This window comes from Ammodytes marinus, assembly GCF_949987685.1.
Source record: "Ammodytes marinus genome assembly, chromosome: 22".
In the NCBI taxonomy this organism is placed as follows: Eukaryota; Metazoa; Chordata; class Actinopteri; order Uranoscopiformes; family Ammodytidae; genus Ammodytes; species Ammodytes marinus.
In genome coordinates, this window is record NC_137226.1 from 9,890,017 (window position 1) to 9,913,901 (window position 23,885).

A 23,885-nucleotide genomic window follows, 5' to 3' on the forward strand; every position below is an offset into this window, starting at 1 on the left:
TCTCTCAATCCCTCTCTCTCTCTCTCTCGCACACACACACACACACACACACACACACACACACACACACACACACACACACACACACACACACACACACACAGTTGCTTTTTCAATATACTCAGTTCCTTTTACTAAATTGTCACATAACATGTCAACACTCTGCCATCCCAAATGTTACTTCACTCCTTCTTGCCATCAGATTGGTGATTCAGTAGATTTGATTCTGTTCTGTTCTAAAGGATATCTCCCAGTAAGGGAGGAGTTTATAGATCTTTTAAACTAACATTAAAATGTCATGTTTAGATTGTGGAAATGGCGTCAAAGGCTGTTGAACATGCAGGACTGTTTCTGCTCCCAAAAAGATTACAGGCATCAGGTTTCAAGCCAAGGGAATGTCTCACAACTCAGGGTTTTCATTTGCCAGGCAGAGAAACGGGGTGGAGATGACTGGTGTTGCAGCTTTAAAGGTGCTCAAAAGAAGCGCACCTTAGTGGTGACGTCATGTCACACACAGACAATTGTCAATGAACTGATTAGCGGGGATGGGGGTTATAGAAGGCCCTTCTGAATTGTTTGAATGTTGATTGATTGATTGATTGATGATGATATGTGACCAAGAGTCATGCGTAAAGAGAAAATAAATGAAAACTAAAGAGAGTTCCAGTTTCTGTCATCCTTGTTTAAATGTCCTGCAAAAGTTGGTGCCGAAACCCGGGATTGTGAAGCAAGAAGAGGACGAAAAGTCCATTGGTTTGCCAGACAAACAAGAAGACAGAAAAAAGGAACAATGACTGAAATCGACCGTCGGAAGAAAAAGAGATCTTCAATCCGAACATCTGTAAACAAATTGATGACCAAGATTGACACCGAGCTTGGTAAACCACAACAGGATAATGATGTATTGGAAGAGTTGCTGGAGCAATTGATGTTGAAAGAAGAAGGTTTGACTAAAATGAATTTGCATGTGGAAGAAGAAACAACGACTGAACATTTAGAAGAAGAGGTTTCAAGAGCCTTAGAATACCAAGATCACATAATACTGTGGAAGACGAGGATAAGAAGAGCGCTCAAAAGAGCGCAAGATGATGCCGAGTCTGAAATGTCTGAATCTAACCCCATGCGTAATAATGTGAAGCTGCCTAAACTTGTGATCGAGAAATATTCTGGTGACATCAGCCAGTGGCAGTACTTTTGGGGACAGTTTGACACAGCAGTGAACAGTAATCCCAATCTTACAAAAACAGATAAATTCAGTTATCTGAGATCATATCTCACTGGCGCAGCTGCCAATGTAGTCGCAGGGTTACCATTAACTGAAGCCAATTATGAAAACGCTACCCAGCTGCTGCAGAAAAGATTTGGCCGAAAGGATTTGGTAATTAATGCACATATGACCAAATTGTTGAATCTTAATCCTGTAAAGAATGTCAGTGACATAAAATCACTCAGATATTTGTATGATAACTGTGAAATCCAAATTCGTAGTCTGGCTTCTATGGGAGTCGTCTCTGACACGTACGGTAGTTTACTGTGCCCCATTCTAATGAAGCTCATTCCCGAAGAGATAACATTAGACTTCAGCAAACAAGTAGAAGAGGATGATATCTGGAAAGTGGAGGAGCTGATGAACTTCATTCAAAAAGAAGTGGACAGCCGAGAGCGCACGTCCAACATGTCTAAAAGCGGAAAAGAGCGCACAAGTAAGGAACGAGAAAAGGAAACGCCAGGCGCATGGGAAATGCGCACAAGACGACAAAACACGATGACAACGTCTACCCTTTATGCTGTGAATCAAATGGACAGACAATATTGCTTTTTTTGTGAGAAAAATAACCACCAGTCTAAACACTGTCATGAAATGCCTGTGCCTGAAAAAAGAGAGAAGTTAAGAAAGCAAGGAAGATGCTTTGTGTGTTTTGGAACGAGACATGTTGCCAAGGATTGTCGCACTAAAGGTATATCTTGTGAAAAATGTAATCGACGTCATCACCAGGCTGTGTGCGCCTATGATGGGCGTGAATTCAGAAAAGAAAATGAACCGGCAGATGCCGTGATGTCCATGTCTCCCAGTGAATCAACGCGAGAATCAGTTCTCCTTCAGACCGCTACTGTCTGGATAGAAACTCCAGTTACAAGGCAACTCACCCGCTGTCTACTGGACGGAGGGAGTCAGCGAAGTTTTGTGCGTAAAGATATCTCCAGTGCGCTCAACCTCCCCAAAGTAGGTGAAGAGACTCTTAAGTTACACACATTTGGCTCTAGTGTCCCACAAAATATCACCTGTAATAAAGTAAAATTAACATTGAGCAACATTAGAAATGGCCAAAGTGTACAGTTAGAAGTATTGGAAATACCAAGAGTGTGCTCTTCCATTATGAGAGTAGCGGGAGAGGAAGTGCGCAGAGAACTGGAGCGCAAAGGCCTACAGCTGGCTGACACTTCGGTGAGCGGAATGGAGACGCAGGAGCTTGGAGTCCTTATCGGGGGAGATCACTATTGGAAAATTGTGACAGGAAAATTGGAGCGCCTCTCAGAGTCGCTGGTGGCGCTGGAAAGCAAGTTTGGATGGTTAATTCAAGGAACCGTATCCATGCTTAATGTGACAACTGAAACAGAACCTGCAGATGTCGGTACTCTGCACGTGAGTGTTGGACTGGATGAGGAAATAAATCACACACTGCGCTCATTCTGGGAAACTGAATCCATCGGGATAATGAATGGAAAAGAATCCATGAAAAGTAATGATGAGGCGTTGCAGCTGTTTGAAAAAACTGTCCAGTTCAAAGATGAAAGATACGAGGTGAGTTTACCTTGGAAAAATGAAGATAATGACCTGCCCTCCAACTATAATGTTGCCAAGAGACGTTTTGATCAGCTTGTCAAAACGTTTCAAAATAATGGGCCACTTTATGAAAAGTACAGTGACGTCATCAAAGAGTACGTCAGTCAGGGCATAGTGGAGCGTGTGCATAATGTGGTCACTGATAATCCCACATACTATCTCCCCCACAGAGCAGTCATTAATGAAGAGCGTTTGACTACAAAGTTAAGAGTTGTATTTGATGCTTCATCCCATGCTGAAGGTTGTAAATCGCTAAATGACTGCTTAATGACAGGCCCAAATCTGAATCCTGAATTACTAAGCATCCTGTTAAAATTCAGAAAGCACGAAGTGGCATTTATGGCTGATATCACAAAGGCATTTCTACAGATCTATATTCGAGAGCAAGACAGGGATGCATTAAGATTCTTGTGGCTAAATGACCTGCCAAAATCCAACGAAAAACCTAATGTAAGCATCCTGCGCATGACCAGAGTCCCGTTTGGTGCTTCCCCTAGTCCCTTTCTGTTGGCAGCAACCATTAGATATCATTTGAAAATGTATCAGCAAATGTATCCCACTGTGACATCTACCCTTGATCAATGCTTGTACGTAGATGATTTGATCTGTAGTGCCCCTAGTGTAAAGTCAGCAGCCAACCTCTCCACGCAAGCAAAAAGCATCTTAAAAGAAGCAGGCATGAATCTGTGCAAATGGAGCACAAACTCTGAAGAACTGAAAACCCTGTGGGATGAACAAATGGAAAATACGACAAGTGGAAATGTCGCAGTGAAAAATAATGTGTTAAAAGTTCTTGGACTAACATGGAGAACGGAACAGGATGACTTTGTCTTTGATTTAAGCAGCTTGATGGAGTTTCTGCAAACCTCAAAAAACACAAAGAGAGGAGTGTTGCAGGCTGCTGCGCGCATCTTTGACCCAATCGGATTTCTGTCCCCATACACAATCAGAGTAAAATGCCTTTTCCAAAAAATGTGGGAACGGGGCTTAACATGGGACATTGAGTTACCTGAAGATATGTTGCAGCTTTGGCAGCAGTGGTGCACAGAGTTACCTGGCATCAGACAAATAAATATTCCCAGGTGCTATCAAGAGGCGTTCACTGACCCAAACCAGCCTGTGAAAAAAGAAATCCACGTCTTCAGCGATGCGAGTGAAAGCGCATACTGCGCAGCTGCCTACATGAGAGTTATCCCCGAACATGGTGAGTGCACAGTGACTCTTATAACAGCAAAAACAAGAGTAGCGCCACTTAAAAAAGTAACATTACCGAGATTAGAACTCCTCGGTGCTCTCATCGCAGCTAGACTCAGTCAGTATGTTATTAAGCACCTTGAAATGGAAAATAATCAAGTGAAACTGTGGAGCGATTCAATGATAACTTTGCACTGGATCAAAAGTTCAGCAAACCAATGGAAACCCTTTGTGGAAAACAGAGTCCGAGAGATCCAGAGTCTCACAGAACCGGAGCAGTGGGGCTTCTGTAAAGGAAAAGAAAATCCTGCCGATGTCGCCACAAGGGGCATAAGTGTGAACCAGCTGCTAGACAGCACTCGGTGGTGGACGGGCCCAGAGTGGCTTAATCAAAGAAATGTAAATTACTGTGACAATGATATTGAACCAAACGAAAATGATGACACTCTAAAAGAAAATATGGCAGTTGTGGAAATGACCAGTTTGTTAAATTCCAAAGATTCAAAGGAAATACTGGAAATAACTAACTACAGTGACCTTAACCGAATGCTGCGGATTACTGCCTGGGTCCGAAGATTCATAAACAACGCCAGAGCAAAGGAAAGAAGGACCGGAGCATTAACAGCTGGAGAAATCGCTGAAGCAGAGCTTTATTGGATCCGATTAACTCAGAATCAAAGTTTCTACGAAGAAATAAATCAACTGAAAAGAGGTAAAGACGTTAACTTTCAGTCCAAAATTAAATCTCTAAGCCCCTTTTTGGATGACAGTGGAGTACTAAGAGTGGGAGGCAGGTTGCAGATGACAGGATTGAAGTTTGATCAAAAGCATCCCTGCATCCTCCCTGCAAATGACAAGTTTTCTGAGCTGATTGTAACAAAATGTCACCAGCAAGTGCTGCATTCTGGTCTCCAAGACACGCTAAACCAAGCGAGAGAAAGATTCTGGATAATAAAAGGAAGACAACTAACGAAAAGAGTTGTACACGCTTGTCTTATCTGTCGTAAATATAAAGCCAAATCAGCTCAGCAGATTTCAGCGCCTTTACCAGCGCAGCGCATTGAAGAAGCGCCTCCGTTTGAGATCACTGGAGTGGATTTTGCTGGGCCCATGTACAGTAAGAATCAAGAAAAATGTTATATTGCCCTTTTCACCTGTGCAGTCACCAGAGCCATTCATTTAGAGTTGGTGACTGATTTGACTACAGAAAAGTTCCTGCTGGCGTTCAGACGTTTTGTGTCACGCAGAGGACTATGTACCACAATATATTCAGACAATGCCAAAACGTTTAAACGAGCCAACACGGAGTTGACAGCATTGTGGGATTCCCTGTCATCTAAAGAACTACAGGAATTCTTTACTGAAAAACGAATAACATGGAAGTTTATCGCTGAGAGAGCTGCTTGGTGGGGTGGAATGTGGGAGAGAATGGTGCGGTCGGTGAAGACGTGCCTGCGTAAAGTTCTGGGAAAATCATGTCTGAAATATGAAGAAATCGAAACACTTCTGATAGAAGTAGAAGCAGTTGTTAATTCCCGTCCCATCACCTTCACCCACACCAGCAGCGAAGAGCCTGTCCCTCTAACACCATCCCATTTTCTGATTGGTCAGCGTCTTACTGCGCTCCCATCCGCTGGCAACGTAACCGCAGCGGCCCCCAACACAGACCAACGTCAGTTAAACAAAAGGTGGAAATATAGACAGCGCTTAATGAACACATATTGGACCCGCTGGAAGAAGGAATATCTCCTAGAGCTACGATCTGCACATTGCTCATCTCCTGTCAAAAGATGCACAGAGTTAAAGCCCGGAGATGTTATCCTAGTGCATGAAGACAAACTGCCCAAACATCTTTGGAAAATGGGAAGAATCAAAGAAGTTTATATCGGAAGAGATGGAAAGGTACGCTCTTGTCTTGTCATGCTCCCTTCAAGGAACTTAATCAGAAGACCAGTACAATTACTCTATCCCCTTGAGCTAGATGTGTAATGAGAACTAGAAGAGTCTCATTGGCCGGGAGTCTGTTGCAGCTTTAAAGGTGCTCAAAAGAAGCGCACCTTAGTGGTGACGTCATGTCACACACAGACAATTGTCAATGAACTGATTAGCGGGGATGGGGGTTATAGAAGGCCCTTCTGAATTGTTTGAATGTTGATTGATTGATTGATTGATGATGATATGTGACCAAGAGTCATGCGTAAAGAGAAAATAAATGAAAACTAAAGAGAGTTCCAGTTTCTGTCATCCTTGTTTAAATGTCCTGCAAAAACTGGGCTGTGTTGGTGTATGCCTCCTCACAGTTACATTACACCTTTGGCCAGAGCTTTCCACTGAGTGAAAGTGTCTTTGGCATAAAATGACAGTTCTCCTCATGAATCAATCTAGAAGATCTGCATAAATGATCACATGATAAAAAAAAAGAAGGTACTGGCATTTACAGCTTAAATTTCACAGACAAGAAAATGCACTTAACATTTAAGATCATGCTGAAACCCAATCCTAACAAAACAGTTCATAACAGCCACTCTTTCCTTAGCTGTCAGATCAAATCAAGCTTTAATTGGTAGTAGTACGGAGGTATAGGGTCAAGATTAATCTTGTGTCCCTTTTTTTTCTTCTTCTCTCCAGTTGGAGAACTACCGTCTATTAACCACCGTCTGCCGACTGATTGGTCACAGAATACAAACTTTGCCCACAGACAAAGCCACACTACAGCACCTAAGGAGTTAGTACCACTCTTTTCATTTGCAGTGAATTTGGAATCCCTCACTCCTTCTGTTTAAGCTGAAAGTTATTATATAGGAGAAGGGGAAAAGGCAGAGGTGAGAACAGGGTTGAAAAGATGCTGACAGCGGGATTGAAACTGTATTAGCCACAACATATGTAGAGAATATGAGCTGTGTATACAGAGCCTATGTACATTGGCAAACATTTACGTAAGAGGGCAGCATATTAAGACATTCACTCCAATCCAGCAGCTCTGCAGCCCTGCAGCTGGCAGGGAAATTATGGAAATGATGTCACAAACCAAGCAACCCAACATTGCCATGTTACTATGGAGAGTAAGACCATTTGTGCAAACGTTATCTTTACAGTTATTTGTCAAATTAAATTAAAACATTTTGTAAACAAGGTGTATTACTGTTAAACTAAACCTTTTTTTTTAAACGGGGGAATGAGGCATATACGTAAAAAACCTTCTATATGCTTTTGCAAGCATTCAAAGCTCAAGTCCAACTGGCATATATGCGTTGCTCATGCATCTACTAATCAATGTAAAAAGTAAGCTGACCTTTCTAATTTGAAACAGGTATTTCAACCACAAATTGAAAACAAGCATATTTCGGAGTATGCGTTTCTGAGACAAGGCTAAGCAACTTTAAGCAAATTTCAGATGCATCTCACAGACACTTGCAGCAATAAGCAACATTACAGAGCACTTATTAGACCTATGTCAAACCATGTTGTTTTTTTGTTCAAGTTAGCAAAATCCAAAAACAGTATGTTCAAAAACTGCTATTCCCTTTTTCAGATAGCTAACATTTGCAGCAGAAAAAAACAAACAAACAAACTGCAACACAATGCATAGATGTGCAGCCACTCCCACTGCTATGTGGGTCTTTGACAAGAAAAAAAACAGTCAATGGAACTACTGTATACTGTTTGTTTAAATTACAGCATGGTCTATGTCCCGAAGGTGGCGACAGAGTCCCATTTCTCCTTCGGGTTCCTTTGTGTGTAATTACATTCACCTCCATCATGCCAAGTATTTGAAAGCACATTTATTGGTCTGTCCTGGTGCTCGCTTGGAACAAGTGCTGTATTTTATGTCCAAGAGGAATGATGTTGAATGACTGAGTTTTTCAGATAACGACAGCGTTGCTGGTTCTCGAGCGATGCGTTTCTGTCTCTGTCCATCAGAATCCAGTCTGATCCGGCTTGGGTCACCTCCACGGGTCGTTGCGGTGCTGGAAATTGTAGTTCTGTAGTTCGATCTGGTCTTTGATCTGGTTGATCAAAATCTGAGACAAAAGCATTCCAACTAGCTGCAAAAGACAACACACAGGCAGAGTAACAGTTAGTCTCTGCTCATGCATAAGCACAATGTGTGTGTGTGTGTGTGTGTATGTGTGTGTGTGTGTGTGTGTGTGTGTGTGTGTGTGTGTGTGTATTACTCATATTGTGGGGGGACATTGTTCTGTTTACACCTTGACATTCTGGGGAGTTGCCTTTCTTTTGGAGACAAAATGGAGGTCCCCATAACACAAATAATTCCATTTTAGGGTGAAGACTTGCTTTAATTAAGGTGAGGGTATACCTAAGTGCATGTAAGGTTATGGTTAGGGAAAGGGTTGGGCAAGTAGTGGTTAAGGTAATGGAAAGTCTCCAGGAAACACATGTAACTCTGTGTCAATGTCCTCTTAAGTGATGGAAACCCGACTGTGTGTGTGTGTTTGATGTAAGGTGTGCACCACATCCCACCTGTGGTATGGCCAGACCCAGGGCTACGCCTCCCAACAAAAACATGTTACTGTGGATCCAGTTCACAACCTTGTCTATGCAGCCGTCAGTGTGGATGTGTTCTCTAGCTACATCGTACTCCTCTGCCTGCATGCCCTGGCCACACATGGTGTTGATGACCTCCTGCTCAAGAACACACACACACACACACACACACACACACACACACACACACACACACACACACACACACACACACACACACACACACACACACACACACACACACACACACACACACACACACACACACACACACACACACACACACACACACACACACACACACACACAAAAGAATCAATCAATAAACCCCCAAAACACACAAAAAAAGTGACTGTCGAAACATGTGAAGATGGTGACCTTGTCTTTGAATATTCTACAACAGGAGAAAGGGACTGAGCAGCGTTCCCGACTGGGGCTGTGCTCTGTGCAGTTGAAGTATATGTTCTCTGACCAGTCGGTGTACGTCACAGCACCACAGCAGTCAAACTGAGGACACATACATGTATTTAAGATGGCAGCGATGAAAAGACATGTTGGGCTTTTGTGTATGTTATTATTTGGCCCTATCGGGCTGATTCCTGACCTCTTTCTGGCCATAGTCAATGAGGTTTTGCAGATCGAGGTCATCTCTGTAGTGGACGATGGCATTATTGATCATCTCAGTCACTTTATTCCGAGCCTTGGCAGAGCAAGAAAAAATGTAAGTTTGAGATGTTCAAGTCATTTGTTTCTTACAATTATGGAGCAGTTGCAGATAAAGCCCAGGAGAGGGCAGTGTTTTCCATTTCTCAGAAATAATCTTTTTGCACATGCAGTCATCGGTATATCAACCAATTAGTATCTCATTTGTATCATATACTTACTCACATTATTTTGATACATGTTTTACCTTATCAGAAAAGACGAAGCCCAGGATCCCAGCAGTCAGCTGTATCAGGAATATCACTGTCAGAGAGATACAGAACTGCGAGGAGGGATGAGAGAGCAATGCTTACAACACATATCTGTTTTGAGTTAATTCTTTAGAGGAGAGATGTCACAAGTCTCCATGCAACCTCAGCTGTTAATTGTTACCTCACCCACTCTGAGAAAACAGAGAAAAGAACTGGCTTATAAAAGAAGTACATTCTTAAAAGGCTGTCAAATAAAAAGTGATTTGTGGTGGTTTCTCAAAATAAATACATTTTTTCCAACTTGTAGTGAGTCTTTTTCTGTCTACAAGTGATAAACAATCAAATGATTGTCGGCAGTACCCTCAAAGGTGCGATGGGGGACCCTTGACTTTGGTAACTCATTTGTAACTTATTTGACTTTCATTTCCACAAATCTACTCACAAAAGATTTATTTCCTGTATTTCAATGCTCCTCAAACACAGCCACAAGTTTAAATCTAACTTAAATTAATAAGGAAACAGTGAAACCTTCAAACCTAATCTTAAAATAAAATGTTATCAAAATGTTTAACTGTAGAAATTGTACACATGTGCACCTTTTTGTAGCATGAAAATGAACACATTGTTACCTCTAGCGCCAATAATTAGTCCTATAGGGGTACATTAGTGACAAATGTACCTTAAAGTGACAGAAATTGACTTCTACTATACCCCAATTTCGCAACCAGCGCCCCCCCCCCCCCCCCCCCCCCGTACCCCTATTTCTGACAGTGAACCTTGTTTTTGTTTTATAAACTAATACTAAACTGTGTTAGGACAAACTGGTAGCTCATGTTCACTAAGCTTGAGTCTGACACTATTACTACTACTATTACCCACTGCACTATTTCACTGTAGCTCTATTGACCAAAACCATCCTTACAGAGGACATGAAAGCCTGTTAAAGCCTGTTGAAGGAAAAAACAACAACTCCTGACTTACTGTCTGCAGAAGGCAGATGTTTTCTCGCAGGGAGCCCACACAGCCACAGAAGGTGATGATGAACATGAGGATCCCCACCACCAGCAGCATTATAGCAGGGTCCACGGACAGACACGCTAGAGCTGCCTCTAATGAGAAGAAGAAGAAGAAAAGAGGGGCTCATGGACTGATATGGAGAGAGCAACTGGCAGAGCTATTCCTAACAAATGGTATCAGGAAACATTTGTAAAGTTTGCTTCAAAAATTGAGTCACTGACTCTGGAGAATGCTTGTTGCAAAATCACTTTTCGTCAGAATCCGTGAATATTTCCTCATGATCCGCTACCTGCCTGTACTGTGTGTGTGCTACAAAATCCAGTGTTAATACACAGCCTATGCTCTGTACACTGGTATGCAAACAAGGGGTTTGTAAACAGGGGGCCAACCGTAGCTAGCAACATGCTGGTGAACAGAGCCTAGTCTGTGTATTAACACCATCATTTTCTTCCAGTGCCCACACAGTATGTACAGGTATAGTAGCAAGTTGTGAGGAGATATTCAGTAATTTTGACAAAAAGTAATTTTGACAAGCATTCTCCAGAATTGCTGACTCCACCTTTAAGCGTACATCTTACAACATTTACTCTATGAAATCTCAGACATCACATACATGGATGCTGTTATCCAAATGTTCCCACTGTGTTGTTTGGTAAAAGCCACTGTTCTGACACTCAATGCCCCCACTGTCTCACACAGAACACAGAGAGAGACTTTGGGTTTCTATCAAAGGATCTTTTACCTGTATGTTTCATCATGCGGGCGTACACTCCGATTGATACCAACACCAAGGAGATTATCTGGGGGGAACATGGGGAAACTTTTATTTATACTCGGCACATTTCAAAATATCATACCAAACACCACAGCCCTGAAGAACAATTCCTATGTTCATACTTGTCAAGGGAGTGGCACAAAATACTAGAACACTGAATTATTAGTCATAGATAAGGCTGGCGTGATAGAATAAAAGATAGTTTTCTATAAAACAATAACAAAAACACACTCAGCACGTTTTGTTTTTGCCTTAATGGACCAAATGGAATCATTGTTCAGTGTTCAACAAGGGGACCCCATTATTTTAATTAGAAATGTAGAGAAGGAGGTTCTGCCTCCACTCTGCCACTCATGCTTCCATTTGATTAAATCGACCTGGCAGCATTTCTGTACCTTTCCCCCAAATAAATAGAGACCCTTTCATTCAGCGCTCCTTTCTCGGTCTCAATAGAATAATAGAGGGCCCTCAGAAACACGCTTCCCCAACCTGAATGGAATGGATCCAGTTACCACAGGGCACTGCACCTTCTTTGGGTGGGAGGGAAGAGCTAGATTTGTCTGCCCCTCTTATAAAGTTTTAGTTCCACAGTGAATACATCTGCACGCACACACACCTGAAGCAAACAGGCTGCTGTGTTTCCCCTTTTCTTTTAAATATTGTACACTGTAGTTTAAGTCTGCACATCTACTTTTTGGTGAAATGTTGTGCTTCATCTTAAACATTCTTGCTTACTTTTTCACAACATTTCCTATAGGATTATAAATGTCCTATAGCCTTGAAAAAGAAGCATGCATTTGAAGCAACCTTCAGTGGATCCTATACAGTCCCCATTGTAGCCAGAGGCTACAGAAATGACAACAACACATTCCACGTAGACCAGCTTCAAGTTTTTACACAGCCTTGTCCTGTTTGTACATGGAGAGCAGTCATGTTCGCACTCAGACGGTGACACACTCAGGCAGATTCCCGTAAAAGATAATGCTGTAAATGGTGAGGTAAATAGATTAAGAAAAACTATACATTCAAGGAAAATTGGATAAAGAATAGCAATACAGACTTTATGATTTCTCAGATACTAGCATGTGAAAAAAGCCCTCCTAAAATAACCATGAATGGAAAACACCTGAAAACCCCCTGTGCTGTAACAGATTATTTTTTTCTTTAATTTTTTCTTTGGCACAAAAAAAATCCTAACACACTTACACTACCACATACCAACACGTTTAATCTGCAACAGATCTACTTTAAAATGTTGTAAGTAAGAAATCTCCTTATGTTACAGTCCCTGACACTGAACCCCACAGAAATGGAACACACTGCAGAGCTTTGCTGCTACTTTAACGCAATTTTTAACATTTCAAAGTCCACAGTTATTAATATCGTATTGTGGACTAGACAAATATGCCATAGTCAGAACGTGTTGTTATAACATACAATCAGCGTAATCACCTGACTTGCTCAACAAATCTTGTACGAAATGGAAAAATTATTCATCTTGGTTAGTGTGAAATCTGTTTCCCCCTAGTTATCCAACAGATTTATGTTAGAAGTTGGGAAACACAGTAAGGCCCGGCCAGAATATGAATTACTGAAAGTAAGCGTTTCTTGGTGACTGAATATATCTTGAAAGAAACTATCCTAATATATAAAGCCACAGCATGATTCGTTGACTGAGTGCAGGTGATTTAAGCTTCTGTGTATCAGATTTTGCTCGGAACGAATCTAATGATACATTCCTGATTTGCAAAGTAAGACTAACTTTTGGTCACTTTCCAATGGCTGTGCAGCCAACACCTGCTCTCTCTCTCTCTCTCTCTCTCTCTCTCTCTCTCTCTGTGTGTGTCAGCTGTCCATGGTAACATCCCCTTCTGGACAATGTTCCACTTTTAGTAAAACAACCAAAGTTAATGATCAACTTACTCAAACAGCTGTCAGCAGACTCAATCTTCATCTGACACTTTTAGGCTAAACTAAAGTATGAAACATAGTAAAACTGAACTAGAAGTAGAATGAAATATTTGGAAATGTCCTTTAACTTCCATAGTATAGCCTATAGCCTACATATTAGCCTACTACAACCAGAGATAAAACCTGTCTTTCCAATTTATACAGTAGCCTAATTAACCTGCACACAGAGCAAAGTAAATAAAGGTCACCACGCTTTGAGATCTCAGTGACCCATTGAGGAACACTCACCCAAAATATGAAATTAAATAGGAACAGCAGATACTTGACAACAGGACTGACAAAGCTGTAGTCCTCGTCAGATGTGCGCGTTCTCCCCATAGCGACAAGGATCCGAGCACGTTAACCATAGGTGTTAACGCTCCAAAGAGCAACTGCGGTGTGAGCAACCGCGTTTCCTGGACCAAAACTAAAGACTCCACAGTGGTGACGTTTTTTTTTCTTTTCCTTTTCTTCTAAATCTTGAGCCGAGCCGAGACGTAGGCTTACAGTTACACTGAGTAGGTGGAAGCAGCCGCGGGGCGCTTTGAGTGCAGTGCTGCTGCTTACTGAATGGGTGTGTAAAGGCTGCGTCTCACGACCTCACCGGTGATCAAATGATATCAACATGGAGCAGGGGATTTTGCTTTTAAAGAGTCACACAATTAACTAGATCTTAAGCCAAACAAGGAATGCTTTGCTACTTGTTTTTTTGTTGTTGTCACAGACAGTAGGCCTACTGCATCACACACACACTAACCCTAACTCTACTAAAACTCGCATTGAGCTCATCCTGGATGAATGGAGCCTAGGCCTACTTTAGTAGCCATTATTTTTTAAAGTAGCTTATTTTGAATATTTGTAAATACACACCGGTAATTACAAATGAACACACATTAGGCCTTATTTAAAATCTGTTTAATGAAACTTATTGTTATCAATGATTTTTCATGGATATCCTAATGTTTTTTTCAAACATTCAAACCTAACTAGAGTACTTCCTCTCCTCTCACATTATGTTCGCTTATTGAACATGTGCAACACATCGTATTCTTTGAAACTAGCCCGTAGTAGACCATGGACCTATTATAAAAGGCGAGGCTTTTATTTTGAAGGAAAGACACACTGCATGAGTTTTCACAACATCCGCTCGGCCCGGAACTAATAACTCCCCCCCGCTAGTCAGATGAATGCATTTGGTGTTATTTTTCATCATTGTTTAGACGTTTTTCAAACTAAGAAATGGCGTGGAAAAGCCAAGGTTTGTGTACTTACTTTTATTTTTGTTTGCCAGTATGCACAGCCATTCATTTCAACAAAGAGTGCATTTATTACTGCATATTTGAAGCTAACGCTAGCAAATCCTTTTGATCCAGAGGCTTGGTGCTGCTTGTCTCCGAATGTAACGTTTACCTGATTGATTCATTCCGTTTGCAGGTTCCCTGCTCCCCCCGGCCTCCTTCCACCTCCTCGTCCCTCCGGTGAGACTCATGTCGGCGTTCATGTGGCGCATAGTGGAGCGGCGCAGCGTGATGCAGTACGACAAGCTGGTGGACTTCATCAGCCTGGTGATAGAGATCGTCCCAGAGCTGCTGAGTCCCAGTCAGAGAACCGAGCTCATACTGGGCCTGAGAGCTAGGGTGAGAAATTACTCTTTGATTTCTTTATTTACCCTAAAAGTAAAAATTGCAATGTAAACAAATCACAAACACTTATAGCTCCAATATAGCAACTAGGCTAAGTGGACCTAATGTTGTGGTCGTTTCAGTCAACTTTAGCTCCCAATGAAGGATCCTTCAATATCAACATTTCTATATATTGATTAACATTTTTTTCCTTTAAAGCTACTCCATCTTCCCTTTTACACTATTACAATGATCTGTATATGGGTATGTGTATCGGTTTGATGTGTATTTCATTTGTATGTGTCCTGTGCTTTCTTTCATCTGTCAAATCACTAGACTTAAGACTTAATTGTCCCCAAGGGGAAATTATTTTTCAATCCACAGTACATTTTTTTCAAAGCTCTAGCAACTAGTGTTTTTAAAAGATGTTATACAATTAGTTTTCATTTTTATTATTATTCTTGTTTGAGTGTAACACACATTGTCTTTTCATGATTTTCTCATAATGGAAACCAATCTTCTTCCCACTGTATCATGCTCATATAAGTTACCTTTTCCCCACCCTTGCCTTGCTACAGCTGGTCCTAGAACTGTGTCGTGGTGATGGCGTTTCCAACCTGCAGGCCATCCAGAGCCACCTGGATCAAATCCACGCCTGTGGCGCCGAGCTGAGCTCCACTGATGAGATGGTGAGGCGTTTCAAAGATAATTCGGAGCTGCTCCATAAGCAAAACATGGAACACACACACTCTTCTAGAAATCCAGTCTTCATAACATAGTTCCTAAAATAAAGTATCTGTTATAAGTAAAAACATTTTTTTTTAATAAAATCGAGCCTAAGGGTGATCATTGGGTAGACACATACACAATTTAAAACGCAAATTAGAAACCATTCTCAACTTTATTATTGTCCGCTTCTTGGATAGGTCAGCGGGGATATACTTAAGGCTTCTTACACCAACTTTGCCAGCCTGGTTCAGAATCTTTTGAGCGTTCCTGATGAGAAGGAGTTCTTCTTCCAAGTGAGTCTATCTGTGAGAAATACACATCTCTTTATTATCAGCTATTCTTTAGTTACAGTGGCCTGTACAATTCTAAAGATTCACCAACCATTCATGTGCAGTAATGTGTTGATGAAATTAAATGTTTTTTTACTCTGTTTTTCTCTTCACTTACATTTTGTGTGTTACTTACAAGCTCTGGCTCTTTTCCATAGGATGTTTTTCCTGCAAACTATGGCCCTAACTATGACCGAAGACTGCAGCAGCTGCTCTCTGACTTCCTGTCCAGGCTGGAGGAGCTGCTGCCCATACCAGACCTGCACCAGGTAGCCTACTCTCACGGCAGCTCACACATTTCTAATCTGAACTTTAATGCAAAACGTATTGGGAAATGTGAAATCAGATGCCTAATTTATCCGCTGCTGTGTCTAAAACAAAGAAAAGTTTGAGCCACATTAAACTATTTTCTCTAACCTCTGTGACTATTGTTTGTGTCTGTGTGTCAGACAGCAGCATGGCTCACTGAAACAACATCCCTGTCAGAAGAATTGGGACTGAATCGGTCTGAACCCTTTGGGCTGAAGACTCTGCTACATCATCACAGACAGTTGGTAACTCTCCTCTCTGGTAGGTTTCACAGAGCAGACGGGAGGAACAGAGCGTGTGTGGTTTCTGTCCAAAATACTTTTTTCCTATTTTTTTTTACTTTACCACATTCTTTACCACGTTGTCTGTCTTTGACAACTTTGTATTAATGTCAAGTGACTCTAATGTGTAAAATCTGTGAAATGTTTTCCTCTAGGGGTAGTGAAAAATCATGTAAAAAGAGAATCCTGTCTTCTAAGATTTTGAATCTATTCCTAATTTCCAAAAATCGATTCTTTAAATAAATTCATTCAACCCATTGTTACATGTAACTACAATTTTATTTTTGAAAGTGGCAAGTTTGAATGGTGAGCACAAGAATCAAAATCTAATCAAATCTTGGGAATCACACATCCCTACTTTCCTCTACTGCAGCTCCGTCCAGCAGCGAGGAAGATACCCTATTTTCCACTCTGGCCCTCCCTGTTCAAACTGCAGTGGAGAGCTTCGCTGAGCCGTACAGCGAGGATGATGATTATGACAATGAGGAAGTGACGGTGACATTGGGAGGTTTAGAAGAAGACTCCAGTGAAATCTCAGACGCAATTGCAGAGGACTGGCTGCCGAAAAGGATATCCGCCGGTAAGACAAAATCAGATGTAATATCCATCCAGCCATTATAGCTCCAAAATCACTCTCTAACTAACTTGCTGTTGGTTTGTTTTTCATGCTGTTTTTCAGGTCGTCTTTCCGCTTTATTCAAATGCCCTCTGTGTTCATTCTCTAACCACACAAAGAGGAAGGTCACTGAACACATTCAGAGTGAGCACCAACCACCAGCTCCCATTGAGAGGGGACCATTGGTGAAGAAAGCCGCTGCAAAGCCCCCTCGAAAAAGCAGAGCCTCGAAAACAGCACAGACAAAATCAAAAGGCGCCTCGGAGAAAAAGAGGAAACGCACACAAAAGGCCGTTGCTGAAAAAAAGCAGGAACATAATAATAAGAAGAAGGATAACTCGGAAAACGAGAAACGACATCAACGAAGAGAGCCCACAGGGGTGGACAAGAGGTTCCTGAGCATGCGAGCCGTGAACAAAAACTTCACGGAGGAAGAGACAACATGCCCCAAGTGTGGAAAGGTTTTCGAACTCCCGAATCAACTGAAGACCCACGCCAAGATCCACACTTACCCGTACCACTGCATCCAGTGCGAGAAGGGCTTCATCAGCCCGTCCGGCTACTACCAGCACCAGAGGCTCCACAAGAAGGGACGGCTGTTCACCTGCAGCCAATGCGACAAGGGATTCCTGTGCCGCTATTCGCTAAGGCAGCACGAACTCCTGCACCAGGGCCCCAGCAACCTGTGCACGGTCTGCGGGAAAAGCTACTCCAAGGCAGGCCTTGCTAGACACATTCAGATGCACAAAGGAGAGAAGAACTTCCTTTGCACCATGTGCGGGAAGTGCTTCCTGTCTTCCGGTGAGCTGACGGTACACAATCGGACTCACACGGGCGAGACACCGCACACCTGCACCCGCTGCGGTAAGGGATTCTCCAGCAAGAGCCACCTGATCGTACACACGCGCTCTCACACCGGTGAGCGTCCGTACCTGTGCGCCGAGTGCCCCAAGCGCTTCCTCACGCTCAACTGCCTCAAGAGACACGAGTTCAGTCACAGCGGGAAGAAACCGTTCAAGTGTCCAAACTGCGACAAAGAGTTCTCCCAGCAGGGTAATCTGAAAAGACACATAGCAACTCATAAACTCATAGACTCGTGATGTGTTGTGTAGCTTTTTCATTGTTAGTTAGGAATCAGAATGTTGTAAAAAGAATAATGCTGTCAAGTTTTGTCTAGTTGTGTAAAAAACTAAATTGTATCACCTGTAGACCCTGATACGTTTGTGTCATGACAAACGTGTGGAGCAGCAAACAGAAGAAGCCTTTAGTCCCACAATTATGTGTTTGGGAGTTTGAATTGAACTGCCAAATCCTAGCATCCAGGATCTATGTTGGAATAGTAATACACTAATAATAAAGCCAATTGATATTATTTTTAAAGGCTGGTGTAAATAACTCTTAACTTAACTGTAAGACCTGAAAGGCAAACATAAAAGGGAAATGAAAAACACACCTGTAGGAAATGCAATTTATTTGCAATTTTTTAATAACATCATTCCTCAGATAAAAATGCAATGTTACAGGAATATACATCAGATATTAATTTAAAACTTGCTTTCAAGGGACCATACAGTCTAAATATACTTTTTCCTTTTTTATTTACTGGTAGCGTGCGTTATAAGCAAGACAGACTCTGTCACCAATGACAGACTGACAAGTTACAGATACAAACTGTACATTACTTATTTACAAATCAACTTTTTGTTTGTTTTTTTCATTTAACTTTTTATTGAAAATAGGAGTAGAAAAAGTGATTGAATTAATTTATTTGATTTTTATTCTTTCCCTTTCTAAAATCTAAAATGAAATGAATGAACCAAAACAAAACAGACAGAACTCTCCTCTAGGAAAAAGAACAAGAAGCAGAGGAAAAATAAAATAAAAGAGGTGTATCAACGATGAGACAATGCAGTCATTACCAAGGAGACAGATGGTGACTGAGGAAACCAAATGATGTTGGGCCAGTGTCACTTAGCAACCTCAGGACCAATGAAATCCCTCACAGTGGAGTGGGAGTGGCTTATGTTAAGGAACTCAGTTAGAAAATGACCACTGCCTCCAGAGCTACTGCAAGTACAATTACAAACTAGGTCATTTTTTGACCATAAATAGTGCTGTTATTAAATACTACTTTTAACAGTAGCCTCACTACTAATATTACAAGACATAGGTCTCTGTGTGAACACTTCTCTCCGTACAAAGTACACTCGAGGAATATTAACAAGACTCATCTCTGACAGAAAAGAAGAGAAACAAACAGCTCGGTCCAGCCAAAGGCCCCTAAACACTTTGCATGAGTAGTGAACTAAGACTACGAACAAGATTATAAGACACTACTGACCAGTGGAGAAGAGGGCCACGCAGCCCTGGCATTTACTCAGTAAATAAGGAACAGAGAAGCTTTCTTTAAACACTACCATATGGCGCTATGGATCCCCTGCCATTGAATCGCCAGGCTGGCAAAAGGCCTGGATTTAAAAAATAATAAGGTAACGCCTGCATGCTGTTTGTTAAAGAGGCATTTTTCACACCAGCAAGAAACAACTCACGGAAGAAAAGACTGATAATGGACATGACGCTGCCGATTTTCTCAGATGGGCCAAGTCATTCATTAAAGCTGCATTTAAACAAACAGGCATACAAGACCTGTCTGTTTCTCACACTTTGAGGTCATATGCGGCTTAAACCAAACCACTTGGAAATCGAGGTCTGTAAATCCATCAGGGCATCAACAGAAGAGTGGAAATCAGATCTTGTATGTCTGTGGTGCTCAAAACTGAGATAACTGGCAAAACAACTTCAGCATTTTCTTCCAATAAGGGCTGCTAAAAAAAGAGGAAAAATATCCAAACATAATCTAATGGCTTAAATATAACTTTCAAATACTAAACATAACCTTTTCAGATTCACACGTCCACCCAGTCCTACATTCAAGGGATGAAATTGTCATTATCATTCATGGTGCAATGTTGAGCTCTTATGTGTGAATATAGAGAGAAGTAGCATACGCAGGGAGGCAGACATTCAGGGTTCTACTGAGGATGAGCTATTTCAACACCACAGCCGCTGAAAGTACCTAAGCTGCTGTCACATGCCTCTGGATCAGACTTGTGATATTCTCATATGTGCAAACAGGGGTCTCCTTCATAGGTTATTATGTGCTGCTACACAATGTGTGATTTAGATCTAACTATCCAACACGTCTTTTTTAAATACATCTTTTGGGCAAGCAAAATATCTTCTATTTGGTTATTTTTTAAGGGGGGGAAAGGAAGAAGATTTTAAATAAATGATCTTTTATTTGTTTCTCACAACATTTCTATCGAAATTTCCCGAGACCGATCGGTAAAGACTTTACATGCGTCTATGTCACTATGAGCCAGTGCAGCACAGTATGCAGAGGATTTTTTTTATGAATCTATTCAATACTGATAATGTTTTTATTTAAACTTTGTTACCCTGGAATAACTCAAACTTCCCATTTTACACTTTGGTAGGCTGTAAATTGAATGTGCTCCTACAATGTGATTTTTCAAACAAAAAAAGTCCAATAAACAAAAGCCTGATGATCATGTATTGATGATTAATCAAGAATCACAATAAATCCATAAGGTGTATCTATTAAGTGTCAGAATTATTTAATGACCACTGTCATAATAATCTTGTAATTAGATTAATGTTATCCCACTGCTTGTCTTTGTTTCTCCTTAAAATCCTGTTTGCACTGGCATCTAACACACAAAGGAAATATATCAATAGTGATCTGTAAAACCTAATCATTGAAACATTCAGCTAAAGGTAAAACCAATAACATTTGTCCTGACCCCATCTCCAAGAACAAGATTTATCTTGCTCCACTGCAAAGACCAGCTCCAAACAGCATTCAATATCTTATGATTTAGATAGAGTTCTCGATATCTAAAATATTAGACACTTGCAATCTAAACTTGTATTTCATATTTCATTCTCGGTTCCATTTCCCAAAGTGTTCATCAGCATCAACATCCAAATAACAGCTTTACAGCAGATCAAAAAAGAGACAACACTCTCCAAAAAAGGGGAATTCATATTTTGATTAGATTTCAGTAAATTAGACCTAAAACAACAGGCTGTGCTGATTTTTACCTATAGGAAAAAAGGAAAATAAAATCTATATTCAAAATAGTCCTCTTAAAATATTTTTTTTGTCAGGATCAAACAATGATCAACCAACACTTCTGCTTACAAGAAAATATAATGTACATCTGTTGCAACGACAGCAGCTCAACGTGAAGGAAATGGGAGTGACCAAGACCGGAAAAATAACACAGCTCCTGCTTTCCAGCGTCGTTCCCTCTGATAAATTGTTAAGTGACACACACGTGTAGTTTAGGATAAATACACAGCTCTAATACCTTTTAAATTGTATATATGTGTAAAATACTATTTAGTTAAAGCATGTTGGGTGACATCTTTTTTTAATACTGAGCAAGTTGAAGTGTATTCATGTACATGTATAGCAGCTCTTCCACACAAACACAAACTACTAGACTAAACTGTTGAGATTCAGAACATATATTCAGTATTTTTTCAGCCACAAAGAAACTCTTCTCAAATGTTCTTTCACAATTCCCTTGCCTGCATTCAATGCGTTTCTCAGACCCAGATGTAGTTCTTTCTTGGAAGAAAATAGAAGCTACATGATTTTCATGGCTCAAAGCATAGAGAGATCTAGTCTTTGACAGGTTAAGTTTTGGTTAGATGTCTTAAATAGCTTCAATAATGCATTTGGAATATTGTACAGCGTGAATGTGTGTATCGCTGATAGCGAAAGAGAGACCAGTCTCTCGGTGCTACAGTAGGAAAATCTCCAGCTTTTGAAACTTGCCGACAGGTTGCTGGTAGGTTAATGTCTTTCAGCGCACTTCAGAAACAGACACACATCAGCAAAGCAAAGCATGTTCGATTTCAGATCTGTGTTGCTCGAAGTAGATGACAGAATTCATTTTCACACCCCCTAGTGACAAAAAGCACCTGGTGAAACTAATGGAAAGATTTCCAGTGGCCTTAACTGTAGTTAAGATTGGTAAATAACCTTTCTGATATTTGTGTTCTGCAGGTAATCAAATTTAAATGTTGCCATATACAGTATGGACTGACAAGCCACAACGTTTGGGAATCATCACAGTCTGTTGGGTTAATCTTAAACATACAAGGTTTTCTCTTCAAATAGAACTACATTATTCCCTGCTGGTTCCTTTGGGTGAAAAATGCAGTCAATTAAGTGGGACTTTAGTTCAATAAATTCATACTTACCCTTTCAGTAGACCTATATAACACAATGTCATAACCATTATTTCAATATTCAGTTCAATTAACTTTATTTATCCGTAAGGAACTTCATTTGTGCAATTAATCTTAATCTAACATACTGGTGATTAAATATTATATATTTATATATATCTTGCTATAGAATTGTATATGGTATATAAAAATATACAATCATTTGCTAGTAGTGAGACAAAAGATCATTCACGTAGGACCAATATTTTATAACCCTAGAGAGAAACCCATGCACATAAAACACTACTTGGACGTATAATTTAGACCAAACACGATGAATTAAAACCTTTCTTTATATCAAAACATTCTTATGCAGACCAAACACCCCGTGCTTTCCACTGTCATCAACCAGCAATATGATTGCTATTTGTCTATCAGCAACCAGGAGTTAATTCTTGTTTTAATTTAGCATCAAAGGTGGTAAATGGTTTGAACTTGAAGGGCACCCTACTCTAGTTTAACTAGCTGCAGGTTGTGATCCAGGGAGGAAGCAGATATAGCTGCAGCCTATCAGAATTAGTATGTGGTGCGGAATTGGTACACACTTGAAGACCTTTAAGTTGATGTTTATTGTTCACTTTGTGCTTGAATTTAGCAAGTAATTATAAAGTGAGCATGTGCTATGTAATTCCTGCCTAGATTTCAATTCACCAAAACTTTGATAAGAAAACTACTTATAATAGGATATTTGGTCCATTTCGTAAAAATGATTCCCATTGATCTATCTTGCACATGTCAGACGTGTATAAGATGAAAGTTGAAGACAGAGACGATAGCAACACATAAGCAAAGAAGTAGTGAAACCTGTCTAAATTGGGGGAGTAAAAAAAACTACTTTGCTTTTTCTCAAAATGTTCAACAATCATATAAACACCAGCATCGGTCCTTTTCAGGGTTAAGAATCCGAAAACAAAGAGCCCATAAGACACAAGATATGCAAAATCCTCTTCAAAATACCCCTTCACTGCTGTCCAAAGTCAGATCTTAAGTCATATGTACACTAAATAGAAATAGCTACTCTGTTTCATAATGTGATATGATACTTTACCTGATAAAAAGAAAACAAATTCAAAACCTGCCACGCTCAACGTCAATATGTGAACCTCATGCAATACTGATGGTACACCCACGTAGCTCAATCTGGAAATAAACAATAGAAAGGGATACAGTCAAAAACAAATTGAGTCAAGGAGGTAAAAGTTACTGCTGAAACATCAAAATAAAGGATAAGCTTTTCATTGTAGGCCTACACTGGCTGGATTTTAAAACCACAAGCAAAAACACCAAAGCCATGTCTCTCTCAATACACTGACTGTATATGCAGATCCAACACCCTGGTACGAGAAAGATAAATAAATACATCTAAACTATACTGCACTACAATGTACCTGATTTCAAGTATGGTAGGTTTATGGCATGAAAACCACTGAGTTTACTTAAAAATATAACAAACAGTAACAAACACATTATCATGAT

General features: G+C 40.6%; 2 protein-coding genes across 3 annotated transcripts; one reads left to right on the forward strand and one right to left on the reverse strand.

Moving 5' to 3' along the window:
* Positions 1-5,790: 5,790 nt before the first annotated feature.
* Positions 5,791-13,743, reverse strand: tspan33a (tetraspanin 33a). 2 transcript variants are annotated; one of them, XM_080051010.1, is made up of 8 exons: positions 13,451-13,743; positions 11,219-11,276; positions 10,441-10,568; positions 9,456-9,530; positions 9,150-9,245; positions 8,924-9,052; positions 8,591-8,683; positions 5,791-8,085 (listed from the first exon to the last, which is right to left on the reverse strand). In XM_080051010.1, exons 1-8 carry the CDS (start codon positions 13,538-13,540, stop codon positions 7,984-7,986), a joined length of 771 nt encoding a protein of 256 aa, XP_079907136.1. In that variant the 5' UTR covers positions 13,541-13,743; the 3' UTR covers positions 5,791-7,983. The 2 variants fall into 2 exon arrangements, with proteins under 2 accessions (XP_079907136.1, XP_079907135.1); XM_080051009.1 differs by having other exon boundaries at positions 5,793-8,085; positions 8,522-8,683; positions 13,451-13,735.
* Positions 13,744-14,377: 634 nt separating this feature from the next.
* Positions 14,378-18,405, forward strand: LOC307268165 (uncharacterized protein). The gene is made up of 8 exons (XM_080050701.1): positions 14,378-14,459; positions 14,636-14,838; positions 15,402-15,512; positions 15,750-15,845; positions 16,040-16,150; positions 16,331-16,451; positions 16,845-17,051; positions 17,151-18,405. The coding sequence occupies exons 1-8, from the start codon at positions 14,441-14,443 to the stop codon at positions 18,185-18,187; spliced, it is 1,905 nt and encodes a 634-aa protein (XP_079906827.1). The 5' UTR covers positions 14,378-14,440; the 3' UTR covers positions 18,188-18,405.
* Positions 18,406-23,885: the final 5,480 nt, after the last annotated feature.

Bases quoted from the DNA above. Each gene is read 5' to 3' on its own strand.
- LOC307268165 (XM_080050701.1), top strand. The intron at 14,839-15,401 runs GTGAGAAATTAC...GCCTTGCTACAG, and splicing joins TACTGGGCCTGAGAGCTAGG to CTGGTCCTAGAACTGTGTCG. The intron at 16,151-16,330 runs GTAGCCTACTCT...TCTGTGTGTCAG, and splicing joins CCATACCAGACCTGCACCAG to ACAGCAGCATGGCTCACTGA.
- tspan33a (XM_080051009.1), bottom strand. From the start codon at position 13,540: ATGGGGAGAACGCGCACATCTGACGAGGACTACAGCTTTGTCAGTCCT. The intron at 10,569-11,218 runs GTAAAAGATCCT...TCTTCTCATTAG, and splicing joins CCGCATGATGAAACATACAG to AGGCAGCTCTAGCGTGTCTG. The intron at 8,684-8,923 runs GTCACCATCTTC...GTTCTTGAGCAG, and splicing joins GTAGAATATTCAAAGACAAG to GAGGTCATCAACACCATGTG.